Below are 24,423 nucleotides of genomic sequence, written 5' to 3'. Positions count from 1 at the left end.
GGTGTGTTTGCGCGCCTTTCGGGAGGTCAAGGGTTGTTAACCTGGGGTGTAAAGTTGCTGAATCATCGTGGATATGGAATAGTAGTTTCTAAGTGAAAAGGGGGTATCGACAACAAAAAGATTAAAGAGTTGCTGTTTTAGGCCATCCCCTATAATAGCAAGGTATAAGAAACAAAACACTAAAAGCAAACGTTTTTACTTAATTGCATGCATTTGTTTAACCCTGCCTTACATCAGGTTAGACAGCGCCTGGTAAAGGCAGACAGATACAACACCCTGAGACGATACTACGACGAGGAAATGGACATGGAAAGCTCCATTTCGATGTGCCTTCCCAGTGACAGAGGCAAAGGATGTTGTGCATTGGTTCTCATCGAGTATTTGATCGAGTTGCAGAACGAACTTCTCAATAAGTGTAGAGAACTTGTTATCCCAACACCAGAGTGAGTATGACGGATTTATGGATATGTTTACGTTGAAGTTTTGTTTGCACGGGTATAGAAATAATTAGCTGTTTTTTTTTCAAAATCTGCTCACGATTTGGCTAATCAAGCCAGATCAATTCGACTGCAAATATTTAATTAAGGAGTTGGTTTACCTTTTGTGCATAAATGATTGAAATATAAAAGCATGCAAGGTCTCATCAGTGTAGGTGGTGGGGCAAGACATAAGCCATTATAGGCATGTATAGTCTGATTATTATACTTAACAAAACTCTTTAATGGAAATCAAATCCATAACACATGTTCACTGATTTCATCGACTCTATAATCGATTGTATGTTATTATGTTTAAACTTTTTACAGACTGGAAATTGCAAGGCTAACCCACTTTAAAGCTTTTCACCGTTATTTCTCAACATGACGACCTTTTTAGTAAAATAATTAACAATACTTACTTTTTTGCTGATCCAGGTTTCAACAAATCGACGCAGCTGATGTGACCAGCAAACATCTTGTGTCTATTGATCAGCATCGAGATTTACTTCCATTGATTCTTGCAAACGCCCAATACGAAGCGACGGTGGTCTCTGGAAGAACTAATCGCACTATTACATACAATCTGCCCCTGCTGCAAAGAAAGGTGGATCACCTAATTAGCCTTTTTTGGTGTTTTTTTACAGTATAAAATAAAATGCTATTGACATCGCTGTAAGTAGCTATGTGCAGCTATACGTTAGTCAGAAATTCGTATTAAACTTGTACGTCTACCACCGAAACAGTAGCGTATTTTACCCACCTATCGTATAAACGTATCATGCTTTTACGTGCAATACTTTTTGATCCCTTTAGGTCGAGGAAAACTTCATCTTACGAAAATGTATCATCCGGAGAGAGGTAATAGGCTATTGTTTTGGTAGCTTATATGCATGAAATGCATCATATATTTATCATGGGTCCCCTTCCCTGAAGAAGACACGTATTGATTTTACTCGAATTGTTTTTGTTTTGTTTTTTCTGTTTTTTTTTCTTCCCAAAGTTTGTCCGACTCGTTTTTCCATCAAATGTTTGATGGATTTGGATGAAATTTACACAGATGGTAGATAGAGTTATGTAGATGTCCATCCCACTTTGTTTATGTTGAAAACCCCAGTAGTTACCCCGTTAGCCCCCTAAAATGGGTATTTTTCCCGCTAGCCACCTAAAATGAGTATTTCTATTTTCCTTGGACATCGTGTAGAATTTGCTATTCACAGGTGTCTGTTTGTTGTTTTACCCCATTATACCACTATTTACTCCTTTTCTTATAAAGAGAGAACATTAAATAGGGCATACTTAAAACAATATCTGGGGTGAATCTGATTTGTATAGTTTGTACTCTACATAGTATTATTATTTAAGCCCAGTGCCGATCACTGTGTTTTACCTTACAACACCCGACTTTCTCATGGTTATCCCTTGAAATGTATGTCTTGAAATATTTTCAACATGGCATGTGTTGGGACCCATGAGTTTCTGCCTGCAGAAACAGTTAAGTTTATAAAAGACGATGGCTAATATGGGATACAATACAAAATAAGCATAGGAAATATGTTAATGTTTTAAAATAGGTAATAGTGTAAACGCAACGACAAAATGTGCTAAGCCACCCTTCTAGTTATTTCTAGATTTGTTTCGTTACGAGCGTCTTATGATGACAATTAACTTTTTATACACATCTGGAAATTTGATGTTATGCCTGGCAGCAACAGCTTATGTATATCTGAAAATTTGATTTACCATCTAGTATGTTTTTGCCGCTAGACAATTTCTCGCATGACTTATCCACAAGATGTTGGACTCGGAAAAGACTGTGACGTGATGCAAGAGAGATTTAAACAGGCAAGCGTGCAGTTTTGGAAACTAACCGTTTGCAATTTTAAATGCATGGACACTTTAACTTGTGCTAATTCTGATTCCTTGATTCAAGTTACTGAACTTGCACAAAGGGTTCGATCAACACCGTAGCAGAAACAAGTAGTTTGATTTTAATAAACAGGTCCAGATATAAATAGTGGTTGCAACGCATCCGCCACATGTGAACAGACTTGTATCAAGTATCCTACCAATCAGTCGTGATGTAATATGTGTGCTTTCCAGATTCCACTACCTGTTCGTCTGACTCAAGCAATAGACAATGCTGCACTTAACGCAAGGAAGGCGGACATCTGCGAGGCCGTCAGATATGTTACTCTCATCATACAGTTTCTTGCAAAGGTAAACCATTTGCGTCACAAAGTACATGGTTGCAAATTAAAACAGCAATATCTTTTAGTATTTGTTTAAGAGCCCTTTTTTAAGCCAAAAATGAGCTAAGAATTCGTGTTTTTTAAGTTGTTGGTCATGTTTTCACTGCAGTTTGATTATTTTCTTCGGTACTGTATATGCTAATTATGGCTCTCCTTCCTGAATGGTTTTTGTCCGTGTTTTTTTGTTAGCTATTCAAAGTTGATCCTCCCACAATTAACCCGGAGGACCTAGCAGTTTACCCGCAGGCTCATAAAACGTGATTTTTTTTAAACGACTGTACTTACTAAAGTACATGATCCAGTAGTTTTACACTTGCATTATTTTTGTCACCATTTTAAATGATTTTGAAAATTTCAGTTGGATTCACTCATTTTTTTTTATTGTATTTTTCGACAATCAGGCGGCAGTCCGAGAACTGAAAATTGCCCTTTGTCGTTCACGGGGTTCGAACCCGCAGGATACTCCCAGGGACGAATCCCGATCAGGTTTTGTATATGGGTCAGGCGCGCCAGGCCATTCGGCCAATTCACTCATTTGTCACCCCTTAAACGCAAAGTATTCGTTTTTTAGGTTTACCGGTCATTTAGGTCAGACATAATAGTCCTATTGTGCTGAAACAATTGCTTGTAGTGGGTCGCTTTTTTGTTTTTAAAATTTTATCCTGATTGGCTTGGTGGTTGCCTTTACAGCCCATAATATGTGTACACTGAACACGTGTAGTTGTTGATTCAAGTGGACAAAGACATGGGCTGCTGAAAAAAACTGCCACTCGAAAGTCGTGACCTTTACCATTATTTAACAGCTTGGTGGCAGCGAAGAGCAGACGATCTGCGAATACGCCGAAAGGGAACTTACACTTCCAGCCGACGAGACGGGAATGATTCCTCGCTCTGCCAAAGTCAGCCACTGCTTCTCCTTGTACGAGCGCTTATCGTGGCACCGATCCTTGATTTCTATTCGAATTGGACAAAATCCGTTTGAGCTGGTTCAAACATCTGAGGATGGTGAGTTAAGTTGAACATTTTTTGACTAAATGGTTGATCTCAGAATATAGCCAAAACATTAGTGTAATGTATACATAACGACCGCTAGGTGCACAGCCTGGCCTTGCGCAGTTCGTCACACCAGATTACCCTTTTTGAAAACGCGCATGTAAAGAATGTTCGTGTTGAACAACAGAAAGGCAACGATGACAAGGTCAATGGCGACGGCAACGGTTTTTCAGTAAACCATAAAACAACATACATAAGCCATACGTATCCAATTATGACGTCATAGCGACAATTATACATCAAGCAGTTTGAGCAGTACACAAAGGTTTCGAATTAAATCTACATTAACCAATTACATTTTACTTTTAAATGACTTCCAATTAATTCCAGTTACGGTTTGAGCACACATTAATGCAAGTTAAACACAAATCAAATAAGAACATAAACAGACCAACTGTTGAACCAGGGCTGAACGAGGTTCCACAACTATCAACTTAAACATTAACAATTGCTGTTAGTGTTAGCATTATATAATTTCACTGCAAACATAAACGTCAGAAAGAAATTAGGCTAATTTCACGTATATTTACTGCAAAACCTAAAAACTAAAGAAGCTAACAAAAACATGACGTTCAATGCACATGCTACCTCGCGGATGAATAAATTCATACGTCAAGATTAAAGGAGAAATCAACCAAGCGAAACAATTAATTCTCGCTGTGACAATATATATTAGCCTGTTGCAGCTTTAGGTGTTAGATTAGATGTGGTCAATCGACGCCGAACTTTCGTAATAATAGCACAATGTTTAAAAAATAAATGTGTTGGTTGGAAGGTAAATGTGTTACATGACCCAAAAAGTTAACTGCACCATTCAACAACTAAATTAAAGACAAAAGAGGAACTAAATTGAACCTAAATTGAAATATGAATCATGCTTTTGACTGGAATCTTGAAGGCCTGAGCAAGCAATCAATTAACGTACATGTTGTAACTTTAGTCTATGTTGTTAGAAATGGACGAAGAACTAGAAGAAAAGGTGAACCAAGCATTGCAACCAATGAACATTGAAAAACTTCAGTTTGAACTCAACTCATTGATGATGGTTGGACCAGATTTGCAGGAGGATTGGAGGTATGAACCTGTTAGTTAAATTCTAAGTTATAAACTCTTATTGTAAGGAGATTGGATCTTTTTATGTTTCCTTGGTAAACGTTTGAAACCCGTTTGTAATTAAAAATAAATAAACTTCCGAGTGGGTGATTACTGTTGATTAAATAAATTTCTTGTGGTGCTTGTGCTGCGAAAAATTATTTTATGTCCTGTGTATGCAGTCTTGCTGATTCTTTGTACGAGTATGTGGATGGCAAATATGAAGACAGCACTGACAGCACCTGGTGCTACCAAATCCCCAGTGAAGTTTTAGTAAATCATATCCTTCAATTCTTCAAAATATCCATGAAGTTCATGGCGAATCCAATTCAGCATTCCGCTTTTTAACCTTGTTGTTCAGCGGACCAAATTGCACTGGTTTTTACATCTACAGCAACTGCTTTTAGGAACTCTTCTGTAAATTCTGTTTTGTTTCATCATGGTTTGTATAAAAATTCTGTTAGTTTCGTTTGCTATTTACCACATCTTAGTTTACTGCGCTTATGTAACTAATTCTGGTTTCGTAGAAATTCTTGACGGCGCTTGTACATTATTCGCTTCTTCAATCTGTGTGTAATTTCCTGATTATAAATCGTGGAATTTATGTGTGTGCTTTTAAACCCTGTCCTAGAACAGTGAAAACCTTTGCTTCAGAGTCTACCTGCCGACTACACTGATCGAAAACCTACCTACCACAATGCCAAATTGGTGTTGGCTTTATCCAACAAACGCAAAAAAATGTACACGTACAAAGCATGGGGGAATACATGTCAAATGTTTTATTAGGCTTACAACTTTAAGGCTCCAGAAATTGGGGAAAAGAAACAAGCACCCTCAACAAGGACAATGAGAAATTTACAATTATCGTGTGCAGGCATACAGAGTGAAAACGAAAGTGAAAAGACGTCAGAGCATTGACAAAAAGCCAGATGTCAGCTGAATATAGGTGAAACACATACACACAATGGCAGCAACATAAGTACATACCCTTGGCAGGAAAATAGACTATAGGATTTTTGTGTCAGACGCGGCAAGTAAAACAAGCAACCAAAAGAAACGAGATTTTTTTCTTGGCACGTAATAACACTTTCCAACTCCAACCATTTTTTATCATCAGTTTATTGCTTTCTGCGTCGAAGACGCCTTGTTCCCGGCTCCTGGGCGTTCTGTGTCTGAGCCAACACTCCAACACCACGTCCCATTGCACCGATGGCATCGCTCTCGGTCGGGGTGCTCTCCAGTGGCAGCGAAATGTCATCCGCATGGAGTTTACGAACTCGGCGAGTCGATTGTCGATTCTGTGTACAGATAAAATTAATACGGTAAAAACTGCAATGAGTACCAATGTAGGCACACGCAAATGTTTTCACCTCCAATACTGAAATAAGAACAAACAAATTAGCCGCGTAAGCTCCAATAAAGTATACTATGTAAGAACCTTGCGTATTTTAGTGTGTTATTATCGTAAAAGCATCTCATATGGGAATTCGAAACGTCATTCGCTTCATAGTCAAACTGCTGGAAGAGCAACAATTGTCAATAGAAATTAGTTTACAAAAAAACGTGAATAGAATAATAGCGAACAGTAATTTTTGAAAAGCTGAGGGTGTGAATGCACCGCATTGAGATAAAGTGGTTTTAAAGGCAGTCGTTGTACCTGGTCTTGAATGGAGAAATTTGTGGCATGGGTGGGACTACTGATGACAGACGGGGATCGGCTGGGTGATATTGCCGCTTCAAATCGTTTCTTGAGAGCTGTTCATAAAATAGTTAATAACATAAAACTCTTTTAAGGTGTCGCACAAAACTCTTGCATTATGTCATCAGCAGATAAGACACATTTTATTCTTGCAACAAGGCCGAACAAAATTGGTGAAGTTTTAACGATTGCAACAACTATGTTTGTTCAAAAAAAAAACGTTAGGGTTTACAATCAAAACGGGAGAGTGAGAGTTGTCTAGCAAAAATCTAAAGCACACAGATTTCTGTTCTCGAAATGTCTGTAACACGATGTCCTGAATCAACCCAAATAAAGACGTCCTGTTAGGATGCATGCTGATGTTCATAAAGTGCTGACTACCCAATTACGATTTGTTACACGAGTAAAACTACGTTGAACCTGTTCTACCGTAAAATTGATTTTGGGGTTTGTAGTTTACACTTATCCATGTAACGCCGCCGCAGACATTAGAAATCGTGTCAAACCTGATTTTAACAATACAAGGCTTTTTCCAAAAGGCATGTGATGAAGTTTACGTTTATGTCTAACCTTGTCCAACAGGTGAATTTTTTAGCATGTCGCCCATTTTGCTGATGTTTTTAAATTTATTTAGTGACGTTGTATCGCCGTCATCATTAGTCTCAGACGCAGCCTTTCCTCTTCTTCGTGGGCGACTTTGTCTTCCCAATTCACTTTCGTCGGCAAGACTTTCTGTATCTTTGTCCTTTGAGAATAAAAACACAATAAGGCTAAACAAATTTTGTTTGTAAAAAATATAGTTTTAAAAATTGAAAATAAATACCAACGGGTTAAAGTTAATTGCGTTTGATTAAAGATTTAGGTTTTGTCAAGGAAATATTTTTTCACTTTTCAGTTAGGCGATGATCGTGTTCTTAGAATTGAACTACACAAATAAATAAGTTTCTAAAACATGTCCGTAGTTAAACCGAAAACCTAAGGCTAATTGTTAGTCAACGAATAAAATCAGCCAAAAACAACCTTTGGAAGCCATAATTAATGAAAAGTAAATTGGTTAGTAGAATGAAATGAAATTGCATGCAAATTATAGCCCCGCTCACATTAGTACCATATGGTAATTTACACCACATGAATACATAAAGCATGTTATTGCACAATTGAGTTAACTTGAAAAGTAAATGAAAGATCCGTTTTGCGTTAGTAAAAGAAAATCAACATTTGTGAATTAAAAAAACGAAATTCTAAACACGGCTACGTGCACTATGACGTCATACATTGTTGACAAACACGCGATCCACTGTCTTGAAACGCTTGGTCAGACGTGACCGAAGTTGTGCTGGACTTCTGGTCAACATATCCTTGAAAAGTTCAAATGTGTTAGAAAACACACACAAAAAACTCTTGACATGCCGTCAAATAATTGAAATCAAACAAAATATAAATTGTTTGGTAATGCAGACACAAACATTTTGCCAAATAAAGCAAAACGCACATTGGTGATTGTGGTCAAAATAAAATACATAAAAATATGCACATTTTCCACGCGAAAATAAAATCAAAAAAAGCATGCCATAGTTTCCAAAACACACAGATCTTTATCAAACAAACATAAAAAATTTCTTCCTGGCAATATTTTTATCTTGGCAGTAAGTGTTTTATTATATACGAGTGGAGGTATATATATATAGATATATATATATTATTCAAGTTTAAAAACATAGCAGTGGGTGCTTATGAGCTTATTCGCAATCTTACCAGTTTGCTTGGTTCTTCCTTGCTCGTCTTTGGCCTCTTGCGACCTCTCGTGGATTTCTTTAGCACTGGTGTGACGTCCATTTCCATCTCTGGTTGGGGAAATCCCCGGCTCTGGCGTGAATCTGCAACAATGGAAAATCCTTAGATCACTGGATAAATGGACTCCCAACGTTACGGGCCTAGAGTTAGCTGTCCAGTGCGTGTAATGTTCAAGAACTTTATATTCTCTTGGGTGTGAAGCATTAAAACGGGAATCAATGTATTGTTACGTGCAAACAATAACATTAATCGCTTGGCAAAACAAACAGTTACAACTTTACCCCTTGTCCTACCAAATACTCTATTCGTGTCCTATTACTTTCACCCATTTTAAGGCGTACTCTTAATGAAAGAAATTGCACATAGAAAGTAGGAACAAGTTTTACCGTCAAATACATCGGTAGGGATGGGTGTGCTAGGTCGGTCTGCTACTTTTTTGCGACGACTTGAGGTTTTCTTTACAACCGCAGTACGACTAGTGGTTCTGCGTGCTCCGCGTGTCGTACGCTTCGCTTGTGGCGGCTCGTTCAAATCTACAAAAAACAAATTACGTCGGTGGTTGCCATTCTTTTGAAGCAACGAATTTCGAATATAAAGCTCCTCCTCGGTGGACGACCCCTGAACCCCCAGAACTAAATGTGTGGAAGTTTATGCTTGCAACTTGTAATATGACTTTGGAAAATGACTGATTCAGTTTTCTGTCGCATTGTTTCTCAGAAACGTTCAATAAGATTTCTGATGCGGACATTAAGATGCTCGTAATTGTATCAGAAAATCAAAGACAGCTGCACAATCAAGTCACAACGTTCTCAAAAGCTATCCTCCATCATAACATAGTTAAAAAATTTAAAAAATGCCTAAAATACTGGGTAAAAATATATAGCATGTTCAGAATCTTGTGCCGAATTTAAACAATTGTTATGAAACACTGAAACAAGATATTGCACAAAATTACTAAAATCAACTTGTAAGTTTAACAGAAAAACGATACCTAAGCGTGATCTCTTACCTTCGACTTCTTCTACAGGTTCAGGTTTAATTTGATCTGGACTTCTCAACGGTGTTCCAGCCATTCCTGTGCTCATGTCTTGTACCGACACCTCCACCTCATTCAAGTTCTTGTTGACCAAAGCAGAGTCTGGGATTGCCTGCAATGCACCAAACTACAGTCGAAAAAAAACTTTGAAACAGTGTTGTATGGGGGGAAAATAAATCAACCTCCGAAATTCAAGCATAGCAGATTTAATTTAAATCTTAGATTAGGTTTACCTTAGGTGAAAGTGGTTCCAATTTCACAATAGGCAACGGAGCAGCAGCTGCACGGTTTTCAATCTGCAAAAAAAAGCCAACTAAACTAATGAAAGTGTTACTCTACCTTTGAATTTGGCAAACATTTTCCAGTTAGCTTATTAACCTAGTGTATGAGGTAGCTTACCATAAAAAAAACACCACCTGCAATGTGAAATGTTTAACACTTCGTACAAAAGCAAAATTAGTACAGTATAAATATGAGACCAACAAATTTTTGGCATATTTTTTTGTTGCATTTTAGTCAAAAACTTTTAACAACTATAACAACATGTTTTAATGTGCAGGTGGCAGAAATGCCAGGGTAAACTTTGGGTCAACATGTCAAGAACATTAGTTTAAGGCTAATACTCATGAGTTCCCATTCCAAAGTCAAGACTTACAATTACTTTAGATTGACTGAGTTGGATGTAATTGAGACAGTTTCCAGTTTATGGTTTGCTAATTTTAAATTAATGGTCCCACTGTTTATATCGCTAGCCCCATGAAACAGATTAAGTATGAGAACAATTTTCAAAGAGCACCATATCTGGACATTTCTAAAAAACAAACATTTGACTTCACCTGTGTTTTTGCTTTTTCTGCAGATTTATTCTTTTTTTCGTGTTGCAGCTCAGCCTTGAGGCGCGAATTTTCGCTTTTCAGTTGCACATTAGTCGAGATTTGATCATCCAATTTATCCTGTTGAAGTGCATTTTTTTGTGATACACACATCTTCTCGCAAGGATTTTTAAGTTGTTACGTCAAGTAAACAGAACTATCAAAACTGCCAAGATTGCCATAACATTAAATCTACTTCATGTTAATTTTATCATTTTTTAAAAGTATATACCATTATCGGGAAATACCTGCAAACATGAAATATGTTGGTCGGAATAACAAGCTATCACCTTTGAATTCAGAAAGCTGTATCCCATATACATATTATCTTTGCATACTAACTGTGATTTTTACCTTAAGCATTTCATTGGTGGCATTTTGGCTGCTGATTTTCGCATCCAGTGCTGCTGCGATTCGATCCCTGCCTTCCCGAAACTTCTGAAGATCGTCTTCTTTTGATTTGTGTGCTTTTGCGACCTGAGTAATGAAAAGAATGTTTCTAAAAATAAGAATAAAGAAATGCACAAGTTGTGAGCAAGACTTGTGGGTATTGGGAATTTAGTTTCAGAACTACGTCTTTGGCGCTGGCACACGACGCCAAATGTACAAGTTTACGCAGTGAGACTCACGAAGGTACATTTTTTTAAGCAAAGTGTTGAGAAATCACCTATTCCTTGTGTTTAATTTACTTAACCAACCTCATCTCGCAGTTCTTCAATCAGACGATCTTTGTCATTTAACAACGTTGAATGCTCACGATCGCTGGTGGATTTGTCCTGAAGTTTTTCCTCGAGCTCCTGGACGGTGTTTTTAAGTTGGACCTCATCTCGCTCTATCTCTTTTATGTTCCGGACCAATTCTGATCTTTGGGATGAAAATTCGTTCCTCTCTTTTTCTATCTGCAAGTGAGAAACAAATATTTGGTGGTAAAGTATCATGCAATATTACAGGCTTGCTATATGTAACAGTAGCCTGTGAGATTACCTCGTTGATACAGTTTTGTAAATCTTGTTTTTCATCCATTACTTCATCAACCTTTGTTTGTAACTCGGCCATTTTTTGCTGTTGTTCAACCTTTTCTTTTTCATAACTATCTGTCAGTGTTTGTTGTTCAATCTGGCAAGTAAGTGAGTAACAGGTATTTGGATTAGATATCCAAAATAAGCTGGTACATCTACACTTCAATATTTTTTATCTTTTGAAAAACCTGATCAAACAATGTACAAGTTAAATAAAAAACATATCACAATGAATTTAAAGAAAAGAAATGCCATCATGGCAGTTTTTTCAGTTAACATGACACTAAATCGGCATTTGTATTTACACTATGAAATCTAGGTATTTGTTACTTTCCATAATCATTCAGGTTCAAAGGTCAAGAGGGGCAAAAAAAGCAAATAAGCATACAAATTACCTGAAGTTGGTTCATTTCTGTTAATTTGGTTCTCAGCGTTTCCAGTTCAGAAGCTTCAGCAACTGTCAGATTTGGTTGGTTTTGCTGAAAAGTAAACCAATGGTAAACTTGCTGTAGTGATAAAACAGAGAAGGTATGCAGTGTTATGTTAACAAACACAAAAATCATTTTCCAGGCTATGTTAAACTTTATTGTTGATTTTAGAATTACCTCTAACCGCTCCAATTTGGATTTCATTTGGGATATTTCTTTGTTAAGTTCTTCAGTTTTCTTAAGCAGGTCATCTCGCTCACTTGTTAGAATGTGAATGTCCTGCAAATGAATAGTAAAATAATTCTATTCATGTTTTATGCTGCTAAAACACTTCTGTTTTTCAGAATGCTGCTTGCTGTAAGTGAAATACATATATCTTGTTAAGCACAGAAATACAATGACTGATATAAGGTTTGCTCTGGAGTCTAGTGCATAACAAATTAAATAAATTTAATTTAAGTGTAAGAGTTATATATTGTGAACTTGGAGCCACATGCTAATTTATACGAGAAACACATCATAAAATAGGAGTTCACTGGAGAGAACACAAAGCTGTATATAAAACATCTTTGCCAGAATTTTCCGCAAGATACAATGTAATACAGTTAAATTTTGTACCCGTTCCAACTCCACATTGATTGATGTTCTTTTCTCTTCTTTCTTTGTCACATCAGCTTTTTCAAGTGTTGCTTGCTTCAAACTCGCTTGCAAACGATCAACTTCAGCTATTAGTTGTGACTCCAAATGATTGGCTGAATCCAAATCCTTTCTGACCAGCATTAGTTCCTCTCTCTCTGTTGCAAGTTTGGCCTCAACTTTAAGTAGCTCTTTCTAAAAGAAGAACAGAAGGCTAATTAGCATTTTACAGAACTTTTTAAGGAAAGTGGTGAAATGTGTGTAATGGTTAATCATGTGTATCATAAAAATAAAAACAAATTATTTCATTATGGAATTAAGGTCCTTTAACCTATTGAACAGTTTCAAGTCACTCTTTTTTCTTATTTAATATTGGGACAAAAAGGTGTTAAATGTCTAAAATAGAGGCACAAAAGCCTGATCTCTATTTAATATTTTGTAAATACTGTATGAACAAAAAAATCATCATAATATGAACCTGGTGATCCTTTTCAGCGTTCTTGAGATTTTTTACATTTTCCCTCTCCATCCTTGCCAAATCTACCTCCAGTCGATCTTCCTTTTCCTTGTGTTTCTTTTCTTCTTCTTCCAGGCGCTTGTTGAGTTCCAGCAGTTCAGAGTTTTTGATCTCAGCACATGCGATGGCCTCTTCAAGTGTTGATGTTAACTCACTATTTTTTGAGGTGAGCTGAAGAAAATGTAAAACAGTAGTTAAAACATGTATGTATTTTTTAAATGGTGCAAAATTTATTGTTTTTGTCATCAGCAGGATATGTAATAAAGTGCAACTGTCTATCAAATTTATAAAAAAGCAAAATTAAACTAATGCAAAGTTTTTGGACAATGCCTCTTTATGTTTCCCAAAATATTATTTGATCAGTATTGTAATTACTCCACGTGGTAAGTGAGTCATAAAAGCTAAAATGTTCCCAGAGAACAGTTAATTAAAACTTACAGCAGAGCACTTGATTTTGGCCACTAACCTGTTCAACCTCAATTTTCAGTTCCGACATTTCCACCACAACAACTTCTTTGTTTTCCTCAGCTATCAGCTCAAGTTTTGTGGCTTTATCATTTGCCTCTCCACAATCTTTTACAGATTTTTCTAACTTGGCTTTTGTAGATGATAAGTCAACTTCCAAATTGTTCAGCTTTAAAAGAACAGTTGATTTCTCCATTTGTTCTTTCTTCAAATCACAAAGTAGGGAGTCTTTTTCTTTGGCCAGAGTAGCAAGATCTTCCTGTATCTTCTGAAGCTTCAAATCTTCAGTTGCTAGCTGTTGCTTATTTGAATCCAATTCACTGTGTTGCTTTTCAAGGTCGTTAGTGGTAGCTTTAAGGTTATTCGAAGCTGTTTCAAGGTCATTTTGAGCCTTGCTTAGTTCTTGAGTAAGATCTTTGATATTTGAAAGGAGTTTTTGGTTTTCAGTTTCTAGAACTTCATTTTTCTAAAAGTACAAACATTTTTTTATTAGCAGCAAATAATTGTTTGCACCAAATTAAACAGACATGTTCTACAATTTTTATTTAAAAACAAGAAGTGAAAATTTAATGAAAAATCCTTTTGGTAACTTGTGGTAAGTTTAAAATTATAAAATTTTGCAAATGTAATATAGATCTACTTTTCATTAAAAAAGCAATACTCCAAGTATTTAGTCAGATACAAACAGAAACTATGTTTGCCAACAAACATAATTGTACAATTAATTTTGTTGGTAAAATTAAAATGTTTTATTGTGGTGGTGGATAACAATTTCACCTTTATAATTTCTTCCTGAGTATTCTTATTAGTTTCTGCCTCATGGTGAAGCTGCTTCAATTTTTCTTTTGTTTCCTGCAATTCTGCCTCCAAGTTTTTGGTTAATGTATTTCTTTCATCCATGTCCTAAAACAATCCATTAGCAATAAAGATTTTATTGTTTTATGTTTCTCAAATTATTTTCGCAAATGTGTTTAATACCTAATGCCCTTGCACATTTTACAGCCAGCAAAAAGTAACTTTATTTCAGTAACCTAAATAAAGTGCAATTGGAAAAACACTAGACTTAACTGAAATAATGATAATGCAATGGTCCTAAAAAGTAAGTTTGCAATCTATTTTACAATTCACATGCCCATACGCTGAGAGTTTGGTTTCTCTCATAAAGTAAGAAAAAACGACATTGAAACGTTATTTATTTTATATTAAAACTAGAAGGGTGGCTTAGCACATACTGCCCTTGCATATACACTATAACACATATTTTCTACACTTATTTTATATTGGGTCCCATATCATCCATTGTCTTTTATATAACCTTGGTTGTTTCTGCAAGCAAAAACTCATGGGTCCCCACACATGCAAAGTTGTAAATAATACATTTCAAGAGATAACCATGAGAAAGTCGGGTGTTGTAAGGTAAAACACAGTGATCGGTACTGTGCATAAATAAATATGCTTTATGGAGTACAAACTATTTAAATTCAGTCAATTTATACATTTTTGAAGGTTTTCTATTTTATGGTCTATCTGAGAAAAAAGGTGTTAAATAGTGAGAAAAAAAGCTAAAACACAACAATCAGCTCCTATAACACAATAATACAGGGTCATGTAACAGCTACAGGGTTGAACACAAGAATCAACACCTATAAATGGTGCACTGTACAAGCTGTCAAAATTTCATTTAATTCAGACATAGTTTGAAAAATTGAACCATTTTGGGGTCTAGTGGGGTAAATGTTGGGGCAACAGGGTAAAACACAACATTCTACACCTATAAATGCACACTCTACAAGCTGTCCAAATTTCATTCAATTCTGACATTGTTAAACAATTGACCCATTTCGGGGGGCTAGTGGGGTAAATGTTGGGGTGACAAAGTTGAAGATAACAAACAACTACTATAAGTAGCACACTCTATAAGCTGTCCAAATTTCATCCAATTCGGACAATGTTTAAAAAATTCACCCTTTTTAGGGGGCTAGAGGGGTAAATATTGGGGCTACAGGGTTAAACACAATGATTGACACCTATAAATGACAAATTCTACAATCTGTCCAAATTTCTTCTAATTCCGACACCGTTTAAAAAACTCACCCATTTTAGGGGTTAGTGGGGTAACTGATGGGGTTCAACACCCAAAAGTATAAAATATGAAATCACAATGACCCAATTAACAGTCATGTAAAATTTTATCCAATTCTTTAAAATTTTGACCACTAGAGGTGTTATTGGCAACATTCTTCAATGCTTCTGACGTCATAAGGCTGTTAACACCCCTCCAACTGTCTACTGCAAAAACATCCACCAAACAACCCACAAACACAAGTAACATATGTCTGGTTGCCTTTATACCATCACACAAAACTAACGTTTGTGGTGCGCACCAACAACATTTTACATTTTGGGGGCTAGCAGGGTAAATACTGGGGTTGTCATGACAAACGAAGCAGATGGCACATCTACATAACTATATCTACCATCTGTGAAAGTTTCATCCAAATCCATCAAACATTTCATGGCAAAAGAGGGTGGACAAACTTCAGGGAGGAAAGAAAAAAAAAATCGAGTAAAATCAAGATGTGTCCCCTTCAGGGAAGGGGACCCATAAATATGCTGGAAGTGCAACAATTGTTAATGCAGTGTGACTGTCAGGAGCAGCTTATTGATAACAATATAATTTTGATCATAGATTTTATTATGAGCACCAGACTTGGCATTCGCCACTACAAAGAATAACTGTGACTTCTTTCACCAATTATCAACTATGCCTAAAATACCAAAGTCATAAATCAAAATATAATTTTATGTTTAGAAGATTCAAAATTGGGGTTCGGAAAACACCTCAAAAACTGTGACAAAAACAAACTTGCAACACTTGGTAATACAAACTTAAACTTAGTGTTGTATACCTCTGTGTTACTTTCCATTGACTTCATTTTATTGGTAACCTCTTCATAGTTCTGCCAAATACAAGTTTTATTAGTAAACTTTTATATGTTTACCTATTCATTTCCCAGACATCACCTTATTAAGTTTATCATTTTCAGTTTCCAATCTTTCAATTATTCCTCGCATATCCTCCATTTCCCTTAATTGTTCTTGTATAATTTCACGACCTAGCAAACAAAAATGCATGTTAATACAATGCAGTCTCATTCTGGGGTGTTGGTCTTCACAATCAGGGCATATTTCTTATCAGAAACCATAACATCAGTTACCATCTGCATTTTCCTGCTGTAAGTTTTCAATCATTGATTCCCTTCCACCAACTGAAGACTGCCTTGATTCAAGACCATCCCCACCACCTAATTGGACACAAAACTGTTGTAAAACAATGCATTATTCAAAACAGCATTCCCAATAAATGTAACATTACTTTGTGGAACCACTGAGACATGTTATTATCAGCAACATACAATTGAAAATTTTGGTAGCAATGAAACACAAACCTTTTTTTTGTACAATGTATCTTATTAGGTTTTGCAAATTCACCAAAGAAACCTTTACCTTGATCTGTTTTGGTCTTTTCATGCAACTCAGCCAACTCTGTCTCAAGCTTTAAAATCTTTTCACTTGAATCTGATTTTAACTTTTCCAGTTCTTCTGCCAAAGCCTGTTTTAATACCACAAAAATATTTGTTTCGTAATTGAAAAGTATTACACTTAATATGTCATCCAAATAAATATACATACTTTTAGACATTTCTGTTGAGTGAAGTGTTACTAAAGCCCAACAACTTTAGGCTTTTTACAGTAATTGTAAACCTCATCAAAAAAATATGGTTTCTATAAAACTTTTCTGAAGGACATTTTTTCTTTGTTAATTGGTAAACATTTTGCTTACATCTGCTTTTTGGTCGAGTTCCTGACATTCCTCGTCAAGTTCTTCTGCTTGTTGCATTGCTTCATCACGCTTCTTCACAAGATCTCGAATTTTATCATTCGCTTGATCAACAGCACGATTATACTTCTTTTCACCATAATTTTCAGCTATTTGAACTCTTTCCTCCAATCTGTCTCTGTTAGTTAAACAACAAGACCATTAACTGAAAAATATCAAAATTGCAGAAAAAAATCAAGCGCTTGGAAGTACAGAACTGAAATAAAAGATTTTTATAATTTAAGTTTGTTTTGTTTGAAATTTTGCACTTGGCAGCACAATAGTTTATTTTCCTGCAAGCAATGGGTGTTAAGTTTTCCCGGCCTGGCAAAAACAACTTACTCCCATCTTTGTTCAATTTCAGTGTAATATTTTGTCATTTCATCCACAACTTCTTTCCTCACTTCAGCTTCACGAATGTAAACATTTTCCTTTTCTTGCTGCAGTGCATCTTTCAGCTTGGTCACACACCACAAAAGTTTTTCCTGTATAACGTATGCAAAAAGAGCAAGGGTATATAAAATTAGCTATTTTGGCGATATGTTCAAGTGTTTCCAGTAAATAACATTTCATTGCATACTAAATCCCAAACTGCTGATCTGTTGTAATATAAATAATTTGGTTTATCCCACGTTTAGGTTAATCACACGGAAACACTTGATTTAAAAGATATACATAGTTAAGCAGAATTTTCACACAAAACTAACTTAGTGGCCTTTCTTAATCCTATGGCGATGTATGAATTGAGTTCACAAGTATGAGAGCCAATTATAACAAACCATTGCAAATTTATCAAAGTAATCATTGCTTAAGCAGTGCAAAATTTGTTTGTCACTAAAACTTTTTGATTATTTGCTTCTATATGGTCAAAACCACTTTTAACCGTTAATATTATAAATCAGTGAATGTTGAAATAGCTCTGTGGCCAACTCAAAATGCTTGGGAAGCAGTTGGTGACCTAATGATTTTTAGCATCACACTTTAAAATTTTTAGGACTGTTGCAATTAATTTGTATTTTCTCAAATTTTTTAAAGGTGACTAAAACATAAAAATTAAGTACAATATAATTAAACAAGTTGTGGTCACCTCTCTCTCCCTCCAGAAAGCTGTAACTTCATCATCTGATTCCTCTTCACTCTCATCATCTTCTGTCTCCTCCTCTTCTTGCTGCTGACCGCTTCCCTCTTCTGCAAGTACACAAGTTATTTAATAACTACATGATATCCCCTTGTCATTGTGTGAATATATGATATAGTAGCAAGTTTTTAACTGTTTGACGTAATATTCAACTTTGTACAGTTTCACTAAAATGTACTGTAGGTTGACTTTGAAAATCAAATTTTCTCAAAATATTATTCCAAATCATTGTTCATAGAAGCCTTCTACAAATAAGCACTACCTCTTGTGCTAATTTAGATCACAGCATAAAGAACCTGTTATTGTGTTTTCCTGTGGTTGCCAACCCATGGTGGTTCTAGAAGCTTTGCGAGTTAGTGCATTGTTCAGAGAGACCGAAAGATTGTCACAAGAACTTCTTCTGGAAATTCTTTGTGACTTGCGAATCGGATTTTTGTCCATTTTAACCTTTCAAAATAACAATAAAATTCTGAAAGGTTTTTACTCATTGTGTTACTTGTGTAGGTGCTGAAATATTCGAACCAAAACTATGTCGTTTTTTACAACTATTTTAGTTTTACAAGAATCATCTATTACAGCAATAATTGGTAAACATTTAAAATACAAAAATAAACTTTAAAGGTATGTCTGTACTCATATAAATTGTTATTGTAAAAATATGTGCTGTAAGTTTTCTGCAAACAAAACAAGCCAATGAGCAACACCAGGTGCTGGAAATATCAAGAGTCAGTGCTCAAAAGAATACATCTTCCTAAACTGAAAAGTTTCTTATAGACATGTTAAATTTGTTTTAGCTGGCATTGATTGCTAAACATATCTACAAATGACAGGATAATAATAAGTCAAATCTTACTTCAGAGGCAATGGCAGAAAATTTTAGAACATGGTAGGTTTCATCGAACATAGAAGCACATTGATTGGCGTTGACAATCATACAAGCACGACCATTACCCATCAGGAAACCCTGGAAGAGTCGGGTGAGTCGAGATTCCCTGTATGGGACGACCCGCTGCTGACCTAAAACATGCAATACAACTAGTAGTGAATGTTTAACATAAACTTAAGGGTCTAGTTATTGTGCTAAGGTTAATTTAAATATGCATTGTTTTCTAACAAGAGAATGTGTATTAATATATAAGTAAAAGAAAAAAAACATTTGCAAAACAACAGTATTGCTATTTTGTTCCAAAATATATTTGTGCTAAAACGGCCTAATCATATGATATGATTAATTCCACTCATAAAAAGTCACAGTCAAAGATCATGCAATATACTAAAATACGGCAAAATTGAAAACACCAAGAATATTTTAAATCAATAATCCACATCAACATACAAACATCGAAGCCTGAAACTTATATATTACCTTTGCCATGTTGTTGATTATGTCTGAGAGTTTCTATACATTTTCCAAGAGTCATTAAGGAAGAGTTAATTTTTCCAGCCTCCTTAAGCCTTTCCCCAAAACTGTCAGTTTTCCCCCATCTTTCAGAACCAGCAAGATCACAAAATGAGATTCTATTTAAACAGTTTATTATGTCACATCAATTGAACCACAAGAGAAAAACAGTGAAACTTACTGTGACACTCGGGCAGAAATACTTCGCTGGAAGTCCGTTGTGCAAACAGTTTTGATGGTGAAAATACAGTGGCTGTCAGGCAAAAATGATAAAAAAATGTAAGTAGGAATTTTAAGAAAATTGATTCTTTTTGTTATTTCTAAGTGTTTTAATTATTTCTGTAAAAGAATGCTCAATAAATTTAAACTTTTCACAGCAAACAACATCACATTTGGATTACATTTGAACTTTTGTCATGTAAAGAATAATTTAAGACAACAATATTTTTAGGCACTTCTCAAAGCAACACCAAGTCACATTTAATTCTCTTGTACCTTCTACTGGAGTTATGATTAAGCTTGGTCTCAGCCATGTGTAGATGGTTTCTTGCGACAGTGAGAAGTTTGAAAACTTCATCACGAGTTGTTACCTTAAAACACAGTTTGTTGTGGTGTCATAAATAATAACAATAGATTGTTATAAATGTTGCAACACACCAAAAACTCCATGGTACACACAAAGATTCAAATGCTATAATCTAAACTAGGCACTATTTAGTACTTGTATTTGGTGCAGGCCTTTTACGAAAGGAACAGATTTATCTTCAGCCAGTCGAAGAGCTGGTCGTTTTTTGTTCTTGCCCTTTGGCAAGGGTTGAAGTAAGTCATAAATGTAATCCTTGTAAATTTCAATGAATGAAACGAAGACAGCAAACCTAAAAAGAAATTTGATCTGATCTATGTAGCACTTACAATACTACAAATCTGTCCAGCCAAACTGTAAAAAAGACAAGTGGTTTAAAATCACATTTGCCACTTTTGCTGCATTATGTTTGCTCTAAAACGCCTGCTCTGTACTTGCATATTGTAGTTTCAAGCTTATACTACATTACCCATGATTGGAGACATAAAAAACTCCTGAAAAACTAGTGAAGGGAAATAACAAAAAGTTTACTTGACTGGTCCTTGGTCAGAAAGATCCACAAAACTGTCATCAGTAACCGTCTTTGTGAAATCCAAAAATGAAAGTCTAAAAATGTTTTTTGTCACCAAAAGGTTCTTAAGCACATTTACAAAACATGGAAAAAAGGTCACTCATACCTAGATGACTTGCTTTCATTTGCAGAAGTTTCAGCAGAACTAGGCACATCAACTGATGCATCTGTTGATGGTTCGAGGCTGTCTTTTGCAATGCTTTCATTCTGTTGTACAAAACAGAACCAAGGTAAAGCCTAAATTTGTCACAAACCAAAAACTTGGACCAAATCTTTATGAAGATGGATAACAGTAGTTAACAGTAGATTGAATTTATTTCGTTTTTTTTTTTTGTTTATTGCTTGTTATTGAAATATTTAGCAATAAACTAACAACAACATGAACATAAGGGGTTACACATACACAATTATACCTCCTTAATCTGATCTGCCATAAGCAAAAGATTAAGCTTCTCTTCTAATAGTCTTTGCTTTTGTTCCTCATTAACCAAAACAACTTTATTGTTGTGTTCCAGGTTGATGTCTGAATCCTAAATGCAATGTAAACTCAACAACAGAAACTACTTCTGTGGCTAAAAGGATACTCCTATCCAAAAACTTTAGAGTTATTTTGAGCTTTTTTACAGTCAATGTACCCAATTTACATAGTTAAAATGGAACACTTGTCAGAATATATTCAAAAGCAATTATTGTCTTATTCTTTTTTTAACATTGCAGCAGTGTTTAGTAGAATGTGATTATGTACCTGAATGATTTCATTTCCAATGCTGTTAAATATGACATCAACAGACCTGGGCATAATTCCCTCATTGCCCGGGCTACCCTGAATTGTATGGGTTTTACCTGGATAAAAAAAAGAAAAGTTACAAATCAGATAGGTAAGTCATAAATGCTTTTGTAAAGGTCGAAGATTAACCATCGTAAAAGCTAAAATATAAAGTTTTGTATAAAATGGGCAAAACTTAGTTTATGCACAGTTATGTAACACAGTTCTACCTACACAAAAAGTTTTTATTTTCCATTCAAAAATTCACCTGAACTGGTGACACCATATGTAAAAATCAATGAATTCTGCCCTGATATGAAATCTTGGACAACAGGCAAAGCAGTGGAATCAAAAAAGTCTTTTTGTCTAAAAATTTGACAAAAATTAAATCAAGTCTCAATCAAAAAAAATCACAATAACTTACCCAGTCTCTGGGTTAAATATATTTGTGAAAGAAAATGAATGACATGTTTCACCGACACCATGTGCACTGTTCTTAAACATGTTGGAAGACTTTGGAGCTCGAAGTGTAATTTCATGATGATCAGCTGATATATCCATACATTTCTGCCAAATATCAATGATAGAGAAGAGAATTCAAACAAATTTATTGACATAGGAGATTCAAGAACATAGCTGTAGGAGATTTGACAGACATTAAGATGTCAAATTAAAACATAACTAATACACACATTACAAAAAAAAGTGTTTCATTTATATTATTAAACAAATTCAGGCTCTGTCAGGGGCTATCTGACCCCTATCAAACAAGCCTATAGACTACAATCGTTGATTTGTGCTAAAGTTACCAAACAAAACCTGGTCCAAATAACATAAACTGTTACCTGATTTTCTTTTTGTTGAATTTCTATATCAGTAAATGGCCGTACCCTTAAATAGACCTTCATAAAACTTGAACCTGCAACATATGCTTGGCTGCTCAGTCGACTTAAATGTCGCACAATTACTTGAGGAGTAGCAAATTCCTTTTCCAAGTTCTGTCAATGAAAAAGCATTAAAGTAAAAATATAACACCTTTAGCCAGTTTTGAAGATAAAAGTTACCTTGGTTATGTCTTTGACAGAAAACAAGTCTTCATCATCATCATCACCTTGACAAAAAGGAGCTGTTCGAGGAATGGGAACAGCTGTCATAACTTTTACATAAAATATGTCTGCATCAACAAAACAATAAATTTTTGACAGATCTAGTGATGCACCAATGACCAAACCCATCCTAAAAGATTTGACTTAAAACCAGTCTGCAGAACATGGCAGTTCCCGACGAGATCTCGCGCGAGCAGGACCTACATGTCCCATGTGCGCGCGTGCATGACCCGTAAGTTTGCATGCAAGACCAATTTCAGCAGGCGCAAAGCAAGTAAAAGAGGTCAAGGCGGCCCAATTAAATGCCTTTGGTGCAAAATTTTCGCGTGCAAACCCAAAAACTTGGCGTGCAAAAATTGCTTTTAAAAAAAAATCGCGCGTGCAGCTGACAGACTGGACTAAAAACCACATAAGATGCAAAAAAGTATACTGTGCAGAAAATGGGCTTTTGCCAAAGTAGTTGAAAACATTGTCTTTTTAAAACAAAATAAACCTATATATAGTTTCAACACTTCAAAGACCCTTTTAAGACTTTGACTCAAGTTGAAACACGCTATGTAATTTTAAATATTTTTTGATTGTTTGATAAAATCGCTACAATATAAGCAAAAAAACAAGTTTCACAAGTTTCAGTTTTGTTCAACAATGATGACGCCGACCTTATATAAATTTATTTAAGTTGAGCAAACATGATGGTAAAAGTAATAACAACATATAGTACATTTCCTGCAAAAAATGGCAAACACAAAGCATTTTAAATTAGACGCGGGAGTCGTCCATGCATGACAGGTACAACTTTTTCAACATAGAAATCAATTATAATTACGCCCAAAGAGCCAAAGAGGTCGCCAAGCACTTCTGAGGTGTCGCGAAGACGCAATCCAACGTGAAAGATTTTATCCGTATCATAAAAACTTTTCATGCGACAAGTGACTCACACGATCGTATTCTGGTAGTGAAACTACTTGCGTGCGTTTGTAAAGGGGTCGCGTTGTGTTAGAAAATCTCTAAAGGGGTTCGCATAGTGCCGTAGTAAAAAAGGTTGAGAACCGCTGGATTAGGACTACCACGTAATTATGTTTCCGGGTTTAATTTAAAAAAAAAACACTCAATATGTCCGGAATTTTAGCGTCTATTAGCCTGACCCAGTAGTTCTCAAACTGTGCGTCTGGCGCCCTGGTGCGTCGTTTCAATTTTCCAAGGGCGTCACAGAATAGCTCCGTTTTGTGGTTAAACTCAGTAGCACTTTCAATGCGGTTGACGTATATCTACGTCCAAAGACGTTTTGCGTAGAGTGCAAATTGACGTAAATTAACGTGAAAAGTTTTTGATCAAAAATGGGGCTGCTCGTTAATTACTTCGAGACTAAACAACCTATGCAACAAATGTGTTATCGGTTAGGCCTACCATATTTCCATCCTCCAAAAGGATGACACATTTTTGAAAAGAACATGAAAAATAAAAGCTTTAGAAATTGGACGGTATACTATAGTTTGGATAAAGTTTAACGTTCATCACATCACAACACTAAAATAAGCTGGTATTTGTAAAAAAGGTAAAACCTGTATTTAAAAAACATTAGCTGAACATGTATATTTGGCTGTTTTCAGAGGCATAATTGTCATTTATGTATTTGGTAGA

The 24,423-nt window shown here is 35.6% G+C and overlaps 2 protein-coding genes across 3 annotated transcripts in view; one reads left to right on the top strand and one right to left on the bottom strand.

The window, feature by feature from the left end:
- LOC145209217 (E3 ubiquitin-protein ligase rnf213-alpha-like) overlaps positions 1 to 5,477 on the top strand; it is a 41,214-nt gene extending 35,737 nt beyond the window's left edge. Inside the window, exons 51-58 of the mRNA XM_080079489.1 lie at positions 238 to 443; positions 915 to 1,083; positions 1,293 to 1,337; positions 2,244 to 2,321; positions 2,580 to 2,696; positions 3,532 to 3,733; positions 4,735 to 4,855; positions 5,056 to 5,477. Coding sequence (XP_079935615.1) covers positions 238 to 443; positions 915 to 1,083; positions 1,293 to 1,337; positions 2,244 to 2,321; positions 2,580 to 2,696; positions 3,532 to 3,733; positions 4,735 to 4,855; positions 5,056 to 5,221 — 1,104 coding nt within the window. The 3' untranslated portion in view covers positions 5,222 to 5,477. The remainder of the gene's footprint in view (positions 1 to 237; positions 444 to 914; positions 1,084 to 1,292; positions 1,338 to 2,243; positions 2,322 to 2,579; positions 2,697 to 3,531; positions 3,734 to 4,734; positions 4,856 to 5,055) is intronic.
- A 160-nt stretch (positions 5,478 to 5,637) lies between these two features.
- LOC145209218 (uncharacterized) lies at positions 5,638 to 22,882 on the bottom strand. 2 transcript variants are annotated; one of them, XM_080079490.1, is made up of 39 exons: positions 22,741 to 22,882; positions 22,522 to 22,674; positions 22,101 to 22,243; positions 21,945 to 22,042; positions 21,656 to 21,753; positions 21,324 to 21,440; positions 21,017 to 21,117; positions 20,871 to 20,945; positions 20,478 to 20,631; positions 20,252 to 20,346; positions 19,938 to 20,009; positions 19,724 to 19,875; positions 19,211 to 19,374; positions 18,654 to 18,804; positions 18,307 to 18,407; positions 17,562 to 17,704; positions 17,184 to 17,358; positions 16,847 to 16,952; positions 16,558 to 16,644; positions 16,364 to 16,455; positions 16,249 to 16,299; positions 14,117 to 14,242; positions 13,341 to 13,805; positions 12,836 to 13,045; positions 12,340 to 12,552; positions 11,899 to 12,000; positions 11,689 to 11,772; positions 11,259 to 11,390; positions 10,973 to 11,173; positions 10,629 to 10,751; positions 10,239 to 10,355; positions 9,636 to 9,698; positions 9,376 to 9,514; positions 8,753 to 8,899; positions 8,328 to 8,449; positions 7,847 to 7,930; positions 7,143 to 7,317; positions 6,531 to 6,628; positions 5,638 to 6,171 (listed from the first exon to the last, which is right to left on the bottom strand). In XM_080079490.1, the coding sequence occupies exons 1-39, from the start codon at positions 22,828 to 22,830 to the stop codon at positions 5,992 to 5,994; spliced, it is 5,199 nt and encodes a 1,732-aa protein (XP_079935616.1). In that variant the 5' UTR covers positions 22,831 to 22,882; the 3' UTR covers positions 5,638 to 5,991. The 2 variants fall into 2 exon arrangements, with proteins under 2 accessions (XP_079935616.1, XP_079935617.1); XM_080079491.1 differs by lacking the exon at positions 7,847 to 7,930.
- Between the last annotated feature and the right edge of the window lie 1,541 nt (positions 22,883 to 24,423).

The sequence above is a fragment of the Phallusia mammillata genome, chromosome 1, assembly GCF_965637545.1.
Source record: "Phallusia mammillata chromosome 1, kaPhaMamm4.hap1.1, whole genome shotgun sequence".
NCBI lineage: Eukaryota > Metazoa > Chordata > Ascidiacea > Phlebobranchia > Ascidiidae > Phallusia > Phallusia mammillata.
This window is presented reverse-complemented; position numbering and strand designations above follow the sequence as displayed.